At 34.5% G+C, this 16,464-nt stretch overlaps 1 protein-coding gene across 6 annotated transcripts in view; it reads right to left on the bottom strand.

The window, feature by feature from the left end:
- The window catches only part of PRKG1 (protein kinase cGMP-dependent 1), a 1,340,287-nt gene that overhangs the window by 113,832 nt on the left and 1,209,991 nt on the right, over nucleotides 1-16,464 (bottom strand). For all 6 annotated transcript variants that reach the window (XM_081557175.1, XM_081557164.1, XM_081557186.1 and 3 more), the window contains one exon: nucleotides 6,596-6,670. In XM_081557175.1, coding sequence (XP_081413301.1) covers nucleotides 6,596-6,670 — 75 coding nt within the window. The remainder of the gene's footprint in view (nucleotides 1-6,595; nucleotides 6,671-16,464) is intronic.

Here is a 16,464-nt window from a genome sequence, read left to right as displayed (position 1 = left end):
ATCTCCATCTTGCATATTCTAAGTCCCAGACATACTGGTTTAGTTCCTTGAATATGTAATGTCGTCTCCTAACTTGGGGACTTTGTACATGCTCTTTGTCTAGAATGTTATCTACACTTCCTTGCTCAACTAATACCAGCTAATTCTTTCCTAGCCAGTACCAGCTAATTCTTAAAAATTCAGCTCAAATCTAGTTAAAATGTCACTTCCTCGGAGAAATCTTCACAGAATAATTAATGTGCCTCTCTCTCCTCCACTGGACCATAGGTACCATGATGGCAAGGAGCATGGCTATTTTATTCATTGCTTTATGTTTAACCTTTTGTAGGTTACCTTTTCTACCTTTTCTATGTAGAAAATATTTGTTAAATAAGTGAATGCATATGACAAATGGAATGAACATGAATAATGCTGTTACATAATGGCCTACTAGATAATTATAGAATGTTTTTATTTTTATTTATTTATTTAATTAGTTTATTTTCTATTTTTTAACTTTACAATATTGTATTTGTTTTGCCATATATTGACATGAATCCACCATGGGTGTACATGTTTTCCCCCTCCAGAACCCCCCTCCCACCTCCCTCCCCATCCCATCCCTCCAGGTCATCCCGGTGCACCAGCCCAGAGCACCCTGTATCATTCATTGAACCTGGACTGGTGATTTGTTTCACATATGATAACTTACATGCTTCCATGCCATTCTCCCATATCATCCCACCCTCACCCTCTCCCACAAAGTCCATAATGCTGTTCTATTTATCTGTGTCTCTTTTGATGTCTCGCATACAGGGTTATCTTAAATCAACCAACCTATCTATGTATCTACCCATCTACCAACTCATTGGAAAAGATTCTGATGTTGGGAAAGACTGAAGGCAAAAGGAGAAAAAGGTGGCAGAGGATGAGATGGTTAGATAGCATCGCCGACATGAGTTTGAGCAAACTCCTGGGAGATAGTGAAGGACAAGGAAGCCTGGCATGCTGCAGTCCATGGAGTCACAAAGAGTTGGACATGACTTAGCTACTGAACAACAACATCTACTTACCTACATACCTATCTACCAAGCAATGCAGATTAATAAACATGACTACACTCAAAGATTATAATATAGAGATTTTGTCATAAGAAACCGTTCCTCCATATGAAAAACAATACCAATAATCATCAACTGAGATCATAAATAAATGCACTCATGAATCTATACTCACATAACTATCAGAGCTTCTCAACTGAAGGGCTTAGGTATGAATCCCTTCAGAGCATCAGGATAGAGCCAGAGCTGGTGAGTCAACTGGCATAAGATGCTATACTCATTTTCTATGAGTGTCATGACATATAATAATTTGGAAAGTACTGCTAGATGGGACCAGTTTAAGAGTATTTTTTGTTGTTTGGTACCTGTTTTTCTTTTTTTTAAAGCAGTGATTGGGATCGTATTTTCAAAAGCACAGTAAATTGAATCAACAAGGGTACAGATTGAATCAGTCTATAATACTAGGATCCATTCACTGCGTTATCAGGTCACCACAAAAATTATGTTTAAGAACTATATATAATCATATTATAAATGTTTATAATATGATAGGTGTTGAATTGAAAAAGCAGAATATAAAGTTGTAAATGACCATAAGTATAATTTTAAACACAAAGATAGTTAATAGAAGTTGTACTTGATTTGTTTAGACTATGATTTTTACTTTTTAATCTATATCACTATGTTATTTCTTTTAGAGTGAAAATATAAAATACTTTAATTAAAAATATACATCATTATAAATAAAACACTGACTTTAATTTGCTATTTTGTTTTTCTGCTCCATATAACCCTAATCAGGGAATACAGCTGTGGTATACATAAATCCCTCATTGAAGAGCAGTTTTTATACCAAAAATTCTTATGATTATTACAATTACATATATTTCCACTTAATTGCTTAATATATATAGGTATTTCCTTCAGAAAAAGAGATATTTTGCCTATAATTACTGAGTACAAATTCAACAATAAGAAATGATAGTCTAACTTGAAAATATTTCATTTAAGAAGTAGTCTATATTCATATATTAGAAATACTTAGAATGAAATAGAATATCTGCTTTTTTTCTATTTGATTTTCTGCATGGTTATTTTTTATAAGACAGTGTAAATATGGAGATCAGTCTTTCTACCCAAACAGGGCTTTATCACAAGAAGTATCATAACCTAGAAGTAAATATTGAAAATAATTATTGAATTACACATCAGTCTCCCCACTAAACTGCAAGATCCTTACTATTAGAAAATATGTTTTCTATTTGGTATGCACACTGTAAAGTACAATCCTTAACTTATCATAAGTATATTTCTAAATGTTTATTAAATGAATAAAAACATAGTCTCGAAGGAAAATAATGTAATGAAAATTCCTTTCCTCTAATGAAAATACCTTTCATCATACACGCTACTTTCTGCTCTAAATAAGGTTTAATGAGCTTTACCTTCAATCTGAGGCTGTCTCATCTAATGTCTTTGTGATTATAACTTCATATTTTAAAAAGGAGAAGCCCTTAGTGGATAATTAACAGCAATTAAGATAAGCTTAAACATGCCATAAAGGTAAAGTTTCTGTCATGGATAATTTTCTTTCTAGGAAATATATCTCATGAGACAGGACACATATTCTGCAGTAGAATAGTTTTGTTTGTTTGGTTTTCTTTTTTTGGAGAGGAGTTTTGAGAAACATTTTCTTGGGATATTTCTTTCAAGTCAAACTTTCTGGACCAGTCATCCAAACTGAACACTTGGTATGGTTTCTCTGAAAGGGATGGTCTGTTTTCTGTCATTGAATCCTGACTGTGCTAATAGCTAAGTTTCTACAACTGAGTTTCTAAATGTCTCAACTGAATCCATCTTTACTATCAGCCCTACCTTTTTTCTTTTTACCCAAATAGGCATAGTCAATGAGACAATGCCAACAATAATTTCACATGAACAAATAACATGATCATTTTAATTGGGTTTTATAAAATACTAATCTTGTCTTTAGTGGATTTTGCACAGTCAAGGGGACCTTGAAAGAATAAAGCTTACACTGGGCAGCCAAATCATCACCTCAGTTTTAAATGGTACAGAATTTGTGATCTATGTAGAAACCTAGAGGCATTAACAAAATTACCCAGGGAATTTAGATCAGTTAGAGACTGTTCCTATCCCCTGCAGTGCTGGCAAACCTCATAAGTTCCTTAAATACAAAGTGAAGGCATAATGTACTGAAGGGAAAGAAATCCAATAGGAAGAGAAAACAGTGCCGACACAAATAGATGTTTAAACATGTTAGTTTGACTAAAAAATTCTCCCTGGGGAATAATTTACAGTTTTCCTACTCTGAGTGATAGGACACCTAGTTAAAAAGATGTTTTCAACTTCAGAAATCTTTAGATGTTGATTATTTATTAGAAAGCTATAAAATGCTAACAGTGTAAAATGCATTGCAACACCTCCTCCAGTAATTATAGTTATTTTGAAGAATAAAATGCACAATATTCATCTCTCGAATTTAGATCAATGGTCTTAGACTTTCATTTTTCATCAAGCTATTCCCTTTTTCTAAATAATAATCAATCTTAAGGTATGTGGGTTATGCTTTCATTTAGATTTAGTATTAATTGAATAGAAAAATTCAAACTAGTTTATCCTAGTTGATTTATATGCAAGTATAAATATAATGATTAATTTATAATCCATTAAATTTATACTTCAAAGAACAGCATTTAAATGTAGGTCGTCATTTTATTGCCCTTTTTGGTTCTTTAATAATAATTGAACTTTATTTTAACTAAATGTTTCGATTTTATTAAAATGATACTTACAGATATTTTCCAGGCTAGGTTTAATTTTACAACATGCTACTAAACTGAGACAAGTTTGCCTACATAAGATTAAAGAGTACTGTCTCAGATATAATTTGTTGTATATAATAGCTGCAATAAATTGTCTGAAAATCAAACCATCTAGCAAATACATTAGGGTAAATTTCCAGTGATTGCTTCTACAAATAATACCATCTACTTGTAGAGCCCTTTATAACTTACCAAGTATTTCTACATATTGCCATTAATTAAATCACTAAATAACACTGTATAGGTAAGATAATGAGATTGAGAGACAGATATTAAGACAGCACCAAAATTACTTGGTTGGCAGTAACAGAGCCAGGAGCAGAACCTGAGGCTTCTAGTCCTCATTCAGAGTCATTTTTTTTGTATTGATGGATTCTCTTCCAGTGGGAAGAACTGTTGCTACCCTTCTCTTCTAGTTGTCTGAATCTGAATCTCAATGGATTTGCTTTCCTGCCGACCTTTAGTTAAAGCATGTGCAAGTGAACCGTAAATGCCCAGAATTAATGAGACATATACACAATTTAACCTTTGTGAGGCCAGCAGTGCACTAAGGATGTAACTAATTCATAATTGCTTTCCCACCACTGATCAGTTTTAAGCCAGTGGCTGACCTTGACTTTGGGTAGAATAAATAGGAAAAACATTCATTAGAGAATCTATCTAAAATGTAACAGAGAAACAGAAGTAGATCAAAGATATATTTCAGTTTAAAAGACTTTCAACTTTTTCCAGTAACTCTACAAATATTTATATAGTTGCTCAAGTACTAGTTTAGATAAACTTTAAATACTACCACTAATTGTACACATCAAATTTATATAAAATAAAGTGTGTGAGTATATATACACAAATATAAATATATATAAAATGATCCATAGTAACATTTAAATTTAACGTTAAATTTAATGTGTAAATTTATATTTAAAGATATAAACTCAAGAAAAACTTTGCTGACATAAATTATAAATATGAGCGTTCATATAGCAAGAAAATGTTCCTTTAGAGCTAAAGTCTAATAATAACCAAGTTTTATAACTTTAAAACTGATAAGGCACATTAAATGACTCTCCTCTGCCATCTCAGGATGATTAATGCAAATACCAGAAACTAAAGTCTAAGTTTAGCATTCATATGTATTTTAACCTAAAGTAGAAAACCAGAAAATTCATACCAATCAGCCACAGTATGGGAAATACTGATGACTATGTGGAGCTTGTTTGGTGTTAACACTGGCTTAGTGTAGTTTCCTCAGGAAATCTTAGCAGGGGCACTGCTGGTATGTGACTACAGGATGTAAGTCTATGTCCCTCCAAAGAGCAGAGGAAACAAAAACAAATTATATAGAGAAGAAAATGTGAATATATGTATATAGCTTTGAAAACAGAATTTTATCAGTCAAAATGAATTATAATAATTAGTTATTTAGTTCTAGTCCAAATTTTTAATCTTCATAGATTCTCAAGGCAAAAGAAATTATTTTATTCTTTTTTAGGTTACTACAAGACCAATCAATCAGATTATTCTCCTGTATCATCTAGTCATTGTTATTAGTTGATTCAAACCTTCCTGTATCTTATCTGATATCAAATACAAAATTGTTTTTACTCAGGTAACCTTCTTGTGAGAAAGAACAGGATTATATAGATTATACTTTTTAAAAAAGTAGCCTAAAAATTTTGCAGAAAACAGTCAATCTCAAATTACTTCACATTTTTGTTTAAAAAAAAAAGTAAAGCTTTGTTTTAAAGCAAATTATTCTAGTAGATAAAAATGTACTCTGTTATATAAAAATACAATGGCATATGTACTATCTCATAACTTTATGTACTATCTCAAATCATAACTTAGCAACACAAGTTGTGAAATAAAATTCACGTTTTATGGCAAGACAAGAAAAATTCAAACAGAAAGCTTTCTCTGTCCTTTGGCCTCCTCTCTCCCCAAAATGTGCCTTGTGTATCTGTGACCAAACCTACCCCACTGGCAGAAATATCTGCTCAACCAGAAAGAGCAACATTCTCCTAGCAACAATAAAACAATTCCTTAGAGATAACTTTCCTACTTGAATTTTTAAGGGGTCATATGACACTTACATCTGGATTATGTCAAAAATATGTCATTTGATGTACAGCCCTCTGTCAAAAAAAAAAAAATTTAAATTAAGGGTGCTTTGACTTCTGTTGGGCAGGAATAGTTCTCAGAGCTTTCTGAGATGTTCTTCCGGGTTATAACTCAAGTTTGGCTCTTACAAAATTTTCCACTTCTTTCTTAGATCAACTGATTAGTTTTCACTGACAAAGTTCTATGTAAAGCAACAGTGTACTCATATGAGGAAATATTTCCAGCCTTATTATTTTTCATACAGTTTCACAAACTGGTGAACTCAACCGCAATTCATTCAGAAAGTGTTTTCAGTGAAAGAAACGCTGCATTTATATTCAATTGTTTACACTGGATTTTAAACTAATCATTTTCCCTTGTCCAGATGATCTTCCTCACCAAATTAAGGTTTCATATTTAAGGAGAGACATACTAAGTAAGCATACTATGTAATAATTATCTTGAGCAGTTTGATTATTTTCACTCATATGTAGTTACTTTCTTTCCAATAGAGTGTTGAGCTTTAAGTCCAACGAAATATTTGACCTTATGTCTATTCAAAACCATGTTTTGAAAATCAAAATTAGGGCCCATCAGATTTTCACTTACTTTGCTTTAGCTTCTGCATCTTCATATGCTTTATTAGAAACGTCATCTAATCCTCCAATCAAATGTTTGAAAGAGCTGTCAGAGAGGAAAAAAAGCAGTGATTAGGATAAATCCTCAGCAAAGTGGTAACAATGACAGTATAGTCAATGATACACTGAAACAATCTGAAACGATCTAAATTAAAATGAATTCAAACATTTAATATCAGCACATTCCTAAGAAACATATCAGATAATGATATAAACTGAGAGCAGGAAATGTCTTTTAAAGTGCTGTGAGATTTTACATTTTAGTTTTAAACCTCTATAATGTTAATACATGCAAATGGCTTTGCATGTAGTGAGTATTATAAAACAAAACATGCGTGAAACATGTAGGATGTTTGCTAATTTAAATTTAAATGTTGCTTTGTCCTTTTTACATACACTTAAAAAAATAACCTATAAAGAGAAACTTGACACTCTGCTTGGGGGCTGACTGGAAGGGGAAAGGTGTAGCTATTAAGTCAGGCTCCTGGGTAATGATCTCATCTGTGGAACAGGGTAACTAGAATGCTGGGCTAAATACACCAAGTATTTCTTTTTTTTTTTTTTCCTTTGATGTGGACCACTTTTAGAGTTTTGTTGAATTTGTTACAATACTGCTTCTGTTTTATCTTTTGGTTTTTTGCCTGCAAGGCATGTAGGCTTAGCTCCCCCACCAGGGATCCTGCGTTGAAAGGTGAAGTCTTACCCACTAGTCCACCAGGGAAGTCTCTATACTAAGTATTTTTAATACAAAAAGGAACCAAAAGACAATGACTAGACAAAAAGTTAAACAATCAAGAATTGTATTCTATGGAGTATCAAGTTTTCTATAATGAACATATTCAGTTCAGTTCAGTTGCTCAGTTGTGTCCAACTATTTGCGACCCCATGGACTGCAGCACGCCAGGCCTCCCGGTCATCACCAACTCCTGGAGTTTACCCAAACTCATGTCCATTGAGTCAGTTATGCCATCCAACCATCTAATCCCCTGTCTTCCCCTTCTCCTCCTGCCCTCAATCTTTCCCAGCATCAGGGTCTTTTCAAATGAGTCAGCTATTCACATCAGGAAGACGTGGTCCACTGGAGAAGGGAATGGCAAACCACTTCAGTATTTTTGCCTTGAAAACCCCATGAACAGTATGAAAAGGCAGAAAGATAGGACACTTAAAGATGAACTCCCCAGGTTGGTAGGCGCCCAATATGCTACTGGAGATCAGTAGAGAAATAACTCCAGAAAGAATGAAGAGATGGAGCCAAAGCAAAAAAAACACCCAGTTGTGGATGTGACTGGTGACAGATGCAAAGTCCGATGCTGTAAAGAGCAATATTGCATAGGAACCTGGAATGTTAGGTCCATGAATCAAGGCAAATTCGAAGTGGTCAAACAGGAGATGGCAAGAGTGAATGTTGACATTCTAGGAATCAGCGAACTAAGATAGACTGAAATGGGTGAATTTATCTCAGATGAGCATTATATCTACTACTGTGGGCAGGAATCCCTTAGAAGAAATGGAGTGGCCATCATAGTCAACAAAAGAGTCTAAAATGCAGTACTTGGATGCAATCTCAAAAGCGACAGAATGATTTCTATTCGTTTCCAAGGCAAACCATTCAATATTACGGTAATCCAGATCTATGCCCCGACCAGTAAAGATGAAAAAGCTGAAGTTGAATGGTTCTATAAAGACCTACAAGACCTTCTAGAACTAATACCCAAAAAAGATGTCCTTTTCATTATAGAGGACTGGAATGCAAAAGGAGGAAGTAAGGAAACACCTGGAGTAATAGGCAAATTTGGCCTTGGAGTACAAAATGAAGCAGGGCAGAGGCTAATAGAGTTTTGCCATGAGAATACACTGGCCATAGAAAACATCCTCTTCCAACAACACAAAGAAGTCTCTATACATGAACATCACCAGATGGTCAACACTGAAATCAGATTGATTATTTTCTTTGCAGCCAAAATGGAGAAGCTCTATACAGCTAGCCCTTGGTTAAAAGTACAAATTTTCTGTGGTGCTAATAATCCAATATTTATGATTTTTTTTTTTTTTACTACTAGATAAAGTGAAGGGAAATGACATTCACTTACAAAAGGTCCCTATATTGATAGGACAGAAAATTATTTTTGGAGTAAATTTCCTCTAACTGAGGAAAATACTTTTTATTTAATGTGTAAGCGATTTTTTTATTATGGAAAAGTTTTTTAAATTAGAGAAGAAATTAAAATATCACTAATAGTTCTCTTACCACAAATAACTAATAGGGACATCTTTATGTATTGATAATTCTTTTTTATTTTTTTTCTGCATAGCTTTATTGTTATTTGTAGAGATGCAAGCATAAAATAGCTATGATTAAATATGGTTTATTATTTTGACTTTAAACCTACTTTTATAACATAGGCAAATGTGTTTATTCTTTAAAATTCCATAAGCTAATTTTCACAAAATAGTAGGCCATTACATATATACATATGATCGAATATCTATGTGCCTAACTATGCACAGAAGTACAGACACCCAAAGACATACACACTCACATACACACAGAGATGAAGGAGTAGTCATGGCAGCTATCTATAAAAACATTTACATTTATACTCTCAATTAGAGATTAAACATAAGGAATTTCTTTTCAAAATAAAAACATGCAGAACTATAATCTTGACTTTAGAATTGGAACCATATGCCACTTATAAATAATCTTTATTTAGAAAGCAATCTTGGCCAAATAACATTTTTTGAAACATGAGACGAATACATTCTGCTAATATTCTAAGCCTCCTAAAACAATAAGTTAACCAGTATAGCTAACTAGAAGTTTAAGAAAATGTAGCATCTTTGAGCAATATTAATAAGCTCCAAATAACTGTCTCTGTATCTCTGCACTGATCAATGAGTAATTTAGGACATCTTGATAAACATAATTGATGGCATTACAGAATTTATCATTCCTGGTGCAAGTCTGAACTGATTAGTGTTTCATGTCTCCCTCTCACAGACACTCTGTAGGAACACCTGGCACCTGCATGGACCCTCATCAAACAAACGTTTGAAACAGTTTAGATATCACATGCCTTTTTAAATATTTACTTGAGTCTTAGGACATTTCTTGACTACAAAAGGAAAAGACTTTAGTTGTTCTAATCAGAATGGGATTATAATGAAAAGTTTTGAAAACACTAACAACTGAGTAAGCAGAAACTATAACATTATCAGTTATAACAAATATAAGAGACTAGAGGAAAATCGTTCAATTCTCTTTTTAAAAACAAACTCACAATTCATGTATGAGTTATATTTTAGGATTATAGAATAAAATAGTCAATCTCACATATACTCTGAGACAAAATTTCAGAATAAATGTAGAGAACATTAATGAGCAAAAACTTTAATTCCAAGCATTTCAACAGCAAATCTTACTGTATACACACTAAGTATAACAAATCTTGACCAAACTTTTTGAAGGAAGTGGATAACATGTGATTAGTTTAGTGTATTGAGGCAGAAAGAGCAGATGGAAAATCCCTGTTATGCTTAATGTTATAGTTTAAACATACTTGCAAGGAAGGGGTGGAAAAGAAAGAGGAAGTAAAAAGGAATGAAGGAAGGAGAGAAAAATGGATTAAAGAAAGGAGGAGGGAGAAAGGGAGGAAAGAAAAGGAGAAGGGAGGGGGAAAATGATGACTCTTTCACATCAAGGTATTTATAGAATTTTTCTTTAAGAAATATCAGTTATACTTTTCTAAGAATTGATTCATTTCTTCCAAGTTATCCATTTTATTGGCATATAGTTGCTGATAGTAGTCTCATGATCCTTTGTATTTCTGTGTTATCTGTTGTGATCGCTCCATTTTCATTTCTAATTTTGTTGATTTGATTCTTCTCCCTTTTTTTCTTGATAAGTCTGGCTAATGGTTTGTCTATTTTATTTATCTTCTCAAAGAACCAGCTTTTAGTTTTTTTGATTTTTGCTATAGTCTTCTTTGTTTATTTTTCATTTATTTCTGCACTAATTTTTATTAGTTCTTTTCTTCTACTAACCCTGTGGTTCTTTTTCTAGTTGCTTTAGGTGTAAAGTTAAGTTCTTTATTTGATTTTTCTCTTGTTTTTTGAGGTAAGCTTATATTGCTATGAACCTTCCCTTTAGCACTGCTTTCACTGAATCCCATAGGTTTTGGGCTATCGTGTTAAACTGAACCACGAAGAAATAGAAAATCTTAACAGGCCCATCACAAGCACAGAAATCAAAACTTTAATCAAAAATCTTCCAACAAACACAAGTCCAGGACCAGATAGCTTCACGGGTGAATTCTGCCAAAAATTTAGAGAAGAGCTAACACCTATCCTACTTAAACTCTTCCAGAAAATTGCAGAGGAAGGTAAACTCCCAAACTCATTCTATGAGGCCACCATCACCCTAATGCCAAAACCAGACAAAGATGCCACACAAAAAAGAAAACTACAGGCCAATATCACTAATGAACATAGATGCAAAAGTCCTCAACAAATTCTAGCAAACAGAATCCAACAACATATTAAAAAGATCATACACCATGACCAAGTGGGCTTTATCCCAGGGATGCAAGGATTCTTCATTATTTGCAAATCAATCAATGTGATACACCACATTAACAAATTGAAAGATAAAAACCGTATGATTATCTCAATAGATGCAGAGAAAGCCTTTGACAAAATTCAACAGCAATTTATGATAAAAACTCTCTAGAAAGCAGGCATAGAAGGAACATACCTCAACATAATAAAAGCCAAATATGATAAACCCATAGCAAACATTATCCTCAATGGTGAAAAATTGAAAGCATTTCCCCTAAAGTCAGGAATAAGACAAGGGTGCCCACTCTCACTACTGCTATGCAGCATAGTTTTGGAACTTTTAGCCACAGCAATCAGAGAAGAAAAAAAAATAAAAGGAATCCAGATTGGAAAAGAAGAAGTAAAACTCTCACTGTTTGCAGATGACATGATCCTCTACATAGAAAGACCTAGAGGCACCACCAGAAAATTACTAGAGCTAATCAATGAATATAGAAAAGTTGCAGGATATAAAATTAACACACAGAAATCCCTTGCATTCCTATATACTAATAAAGAAAAAACAGAAAGAGAAGTTAAGGAAACAATTACATTCGCCACTGCGATGAAAAGAATAAAATACTTAGGAATAAATCTACCTAAAGAAACAAAAGACCTATATATAGAAAATGATAAAACACTGATGAAAGAAATAAAAAATGACACAAATAGATGGAGAAATATACCATGTTCATGAGTTCGAAGAATCAATATAGTGAAAATGAGTATACTACCCAAAGCAATCTACAGATTCAATGCAATCCGTATCAAGCCACCAATGGTATTTTTCACAGAACTGGAACAAGTAATTTCACAATTTGTATGGAAATACAAAAAACCTCAAATAGCCAAAGCAATCTTGAGAAAGAAGACTGAAACTGGAGGAATCAGCCTGCTGACTTCAGACTATACTACAAGCTACAGTCATCAAGACAGTATGGTACTGGCACAAAGACAGAAATATAGATCAGTGGAGCAAAATAGAAAGCCCAGTGATAAATCCATGCACCTATGGACATCTTATCTTTTGACATTTCAGTTCAGTCTCTCCGTCATGTCTGACTCTTTGTGACCCCATGAATCACAGCACACCAGGCCTCCCTGTCCATAACCAACTCCCAGAGTTTACCCAAACTCATGTCCATCGAGTTGGTGATGCCATCCAGCCATCTCATCCTCTGTCATCCCCTTCTCCTCCTGCCCCCAATCCTTCCCAGCATCAGGGTCTTTTCCAATGAGTCAACACTTTGCATGAGGAAGCCAAAGTATTGGAGTTTCAGCTTCAACATCAGTCCTTCCAATGAATACCCAGGACTGATCTCCTTTAGGATGGACTGGCTGGATCTCCTTGCAGTCCAAGGGACTCTCAAGAGTCTTCTCCAACACCACAGTTCGAAAGCATCAATTTTTCGGTGCTCAGCTTTCTTTACAGTACAACTCTCACAGCCATATATGACTACTGGAAAAACCATAGCCTTGACTAGATGGACCTTTGTTGGCAAAATAATATCTCTGCTTCTTAATATGCTATCTAGGTTGGTCATAACTTTCCTTCCAAGGAGTAAGCGTCTTTTAATTTCATGGCTGCAATCACCATCTGCAATGATTTTGGAGCCCCAAAAAATAAAGTCTGACACTGTTCCCACTGTTTCCCCATCTATTTCCCATGAAGTGATGGGACCAGAGGCCGTGATCTTAGTTTTCTGAATGTTGAGCTTTAAGCCAACTTTTTCACTCTCCTCTCTCACTTTCCTCAAGAGGCTCTTTAGTTCCTCTTCACTTTCTGTCATAAGGGTGGTGTCATCTGCATATCTGAGGTTATTGATATTTCTCCCAGCAATCTTGATTCCAGCTTGTGCTTCTTCCAGCCCAGCGTTTCTCATGATGTACTCTGCATATAAGTTAAATACGCAGGGTGACAATATACAGCCTTGACGTACTCCTTTTCCTATTTGGAACCAGGAGGTACAAATATGCAATGGAGAAAAGACAATCTCTTTAACAAGTGCTGCTGGGAAAACTGGTCAACCACATGTAAAAGAATGAAACTAGAACACTTTCTAACAACATACACAAAAATAAACTCAAAATGGATTAAAGATCTAAACGTAAGACCAGAAACTATAAAACTCCTAGAGGAAACCATAGGCAAAACACTCTGACATAAATCAGAGCAGGATCCTCTATGACCCACCTCCCAGAGTAATGGAAATAAAAGCAAAAATAAACAAATGGGACCTAATTAAACTTAAAAGTTTTTGCACAATGAAGGAAACTATAAGCAATGTGAAAAGGCAGCCTTCAGAATTGGAGAAAATAATAGCAAATGAAATAACTGACAAAGAATTAATCTAAAAAATATACAAGCAGCTCATGCAGCTCAATACCAGAAAAATAAATGACCCAATCAAAAAATGGGCCAAAGAACTAAAGAGACATGTCTCCTAAAGAAGACATACAGATGGCTAACAAACACATGAAAAGATGCTCAACATCACTCATTATCAGAGAAATGCAAATCAAAACCACAGGTACCATCTCACGTCGATCAGAATGGCTGCTATCAAAAAGTCTACAAACAATAAATGCTGGAGAGGGTGTGGAGAAAAGGGAATCCTGTTATACTGTTGGTGGGAATGCAAACTGGTATAGCTACTATGGAGAACAGTTTGGTGATTCCTTGAAAAACTGGAAATAGAACTGCTATACGATCCACCAATCCCATTGCTGGGCAAACACACTGAGGAAACCAGAATTGAAAGAGACACATGTACCCCAATGTTCATCACAGCACTGTTTATAATAGCTAGGACATGGAAGCAATCTAGATGTCTATCAGCAGATGAATGGATAAGAAAGCTGTGGTACATATACACAATGGAATATTACTCAGCTATTAAAAAGAACACATTTGAGTCAGTTCTAATGAGGTGGATGAAACTGGAGCCTATTATATAGAGTGAAGTCAGAAAGAAAAACACCAATACAGTACATTAACACATACATATGGAATTTAGAAAGATGGTAACGGCAACCCTATACGCGAAACAGCAAAAGAGACACAGATATAAAGAACAGAATTTTGGACTCTGTGGGAGAAGGGGAGGGTGGGATGATTTGAGAGAATAGCATTGAACATGTATATTACCATATGTGAAATAGATGACCAGTCCAAGTTCGATGTATGAAACAGGGCACTCAAAGCTAGTGCACTGGGATAACCCAGAAGGATGGGATTGGGAGGGAGGTGGAAGGGGGGTTCGGGATGGGGGTCACATGTGCACTCATGGCTGATTCACATCAATGTATGGCAAAACCCACCACAATATTGTAAAGTAATTAACCTCCAATTAAAATAAATAAATTAATTTAAAAAATATCAGTTAACAGGGCTGGGTTTCTCATTCCAGGAAGTTTGTCTGTCTTAGAACATTGTAGTGACAGTAAATCAGTGGGTAATAATTTCAGCTATTAGGATGTTTTCATTATTAAGCCAAAACATCCTTGTGAAGGGAACTGATTACTCAGTGGTATGTCTAAAAAGTGTATACTTTTGTTCCTCTGTTATGATATAAGGAGACTAAATCGAGAGAATAACAGGCTATGATATTATTAGAAAGGCAGTTCAAACATCAGAGATAAGCATTACCATAATTATAAAAATCAATAGCATTTTTATTTCACTTTATGGTTTACAAAGCACTTTTTATATTCATACTTCATGTATGAATTCAATATTATATAGTAGTTAATTTAGTCTCCATGATCTCCTGTCACCAATTAAACTATGTTGTTTAGAAATCTTGTATAAAAATATTTAAAATAGAATTTTCTCAAATTCAAAATAGGATGGGAGAAAAATCTCAAAATGTCTTTAGAACATTTTTTCTTGATGACATTCTAAAATAAGGTGGTAATCTATTCTTAATGGTTAAAGATTAAAACAAAATAAATCAAAAGTAAAATCTTAAACCAGAAACTATTGCAAATGCTTCAATAGTGCTAAGCAAAATGTTTGTCAAACGTTATTTGTGCTCTCTTAATTTGACAGGTGTATATGATTATAGCCGGTTAGATTTTTGTAACATGGATCTTGGATAAATCCTTTAAAACATGTTTATTAAAATAAAATATAAATTTAGTCCTCCAACCCGGACACCTGTTACTAAGTAAGATTTTAGAAGCATCTTTCATTATTTTACTTCTTTTATTGAAAAAAATCTAATAATTCACTTTTGTGACTTCAGGTAAAGTGTCTTGTGTTTGTCATGTTATTTTTGTTTATCTTTAACTAGAAGTTGTAATTATTAGTGGTTTATGCTAGCAAGTAACATATGAATACATTTCTTCAGAGGGAACATGAGCCCCAAATACAATAAAACTAAACAACTTCTACATTTTTTTTCAATTATCCACCCCTCTATTCATCCACCCACCCATCTTTTCATCCAGACACACATACAAACTTAGGCAATGCCTACAGTCCATGAAGAACAACTCAAGCTACTGTGGATTATACAAAGAGAATAAGAAACACCCGAAAGGAATTTACAGGTGCTTGAGAAGACTCTTAAGAGTCGGGGCCAAACCAGTCAATTCTAAAAGAAATCAACTCTAAATATTCATTGAGAGGACTGATGCTGAACCTGAAGCTCCAATACTTCAGCCACCTGATGCAAAGAGCTGACTCATTGGAAAAGACCCTGATGCTGAGAAAGATTGAAGGCAGGAGGAGAAGGGGACGACAGAGGATGAGATGGTTGGATGGCATCACTGATTCAATGGACAGGAGTTTGAGCAAACTCCAGGAGTTGGTGATGGACAGGGAAGCCTGGTGTGCTGCAGTCCATGGGATTGCAAAGAGTTGGACAAGACTTAGCGATGACTGAACAACAACAATCATTCATGTATGGTAGAGTTCTTAGCAAATATGAGGTGTTGGGTTTGGCATATTACCTTCAATAATCTGAAACAAATCCCATTTTTCTATGCCCCTTTGGTCCCAGACACCATTCTCTCTCTTAGGAATTATTTCCATAGGAATAGAATTTCCTTTTATTATATATTAATATGTGTGTGTGCATGTTAAGTCTCTTCAGTAGTGTTGGCTCCTCTGTCCATGGGATTCTCCAGGCAAGCATACTGGAGTGGGTTGTCATGCTCTCCTCCAAGAGATCTTCCCGACCCAGGGACTGAACCTGTGTCTTTTGTGGCTCTTGTATTGCAGGTGGATTCTTCACTGTC

This window comes from Giraffa tippelskirchi, chromosome 2, assembly GCF_054371585.1.
Source record: "Giraffa tippelskirchi isolate mGirTip1 chromosome 2, T2T-mGirTip1v1.2.pri, whole genome shotgun sequence".
NCBI classification, from domain to species: Eukaryota; Metazoa; Chordata; class Mammalia; order Artiodactyla; family Giraffidae; genus Giraffa; species Giraffa tippelskirchi.
Note: the sequence above shows the minus strand (reverse complement) of the source record. Positions and strands in the feature narration are given on the sequence as shown.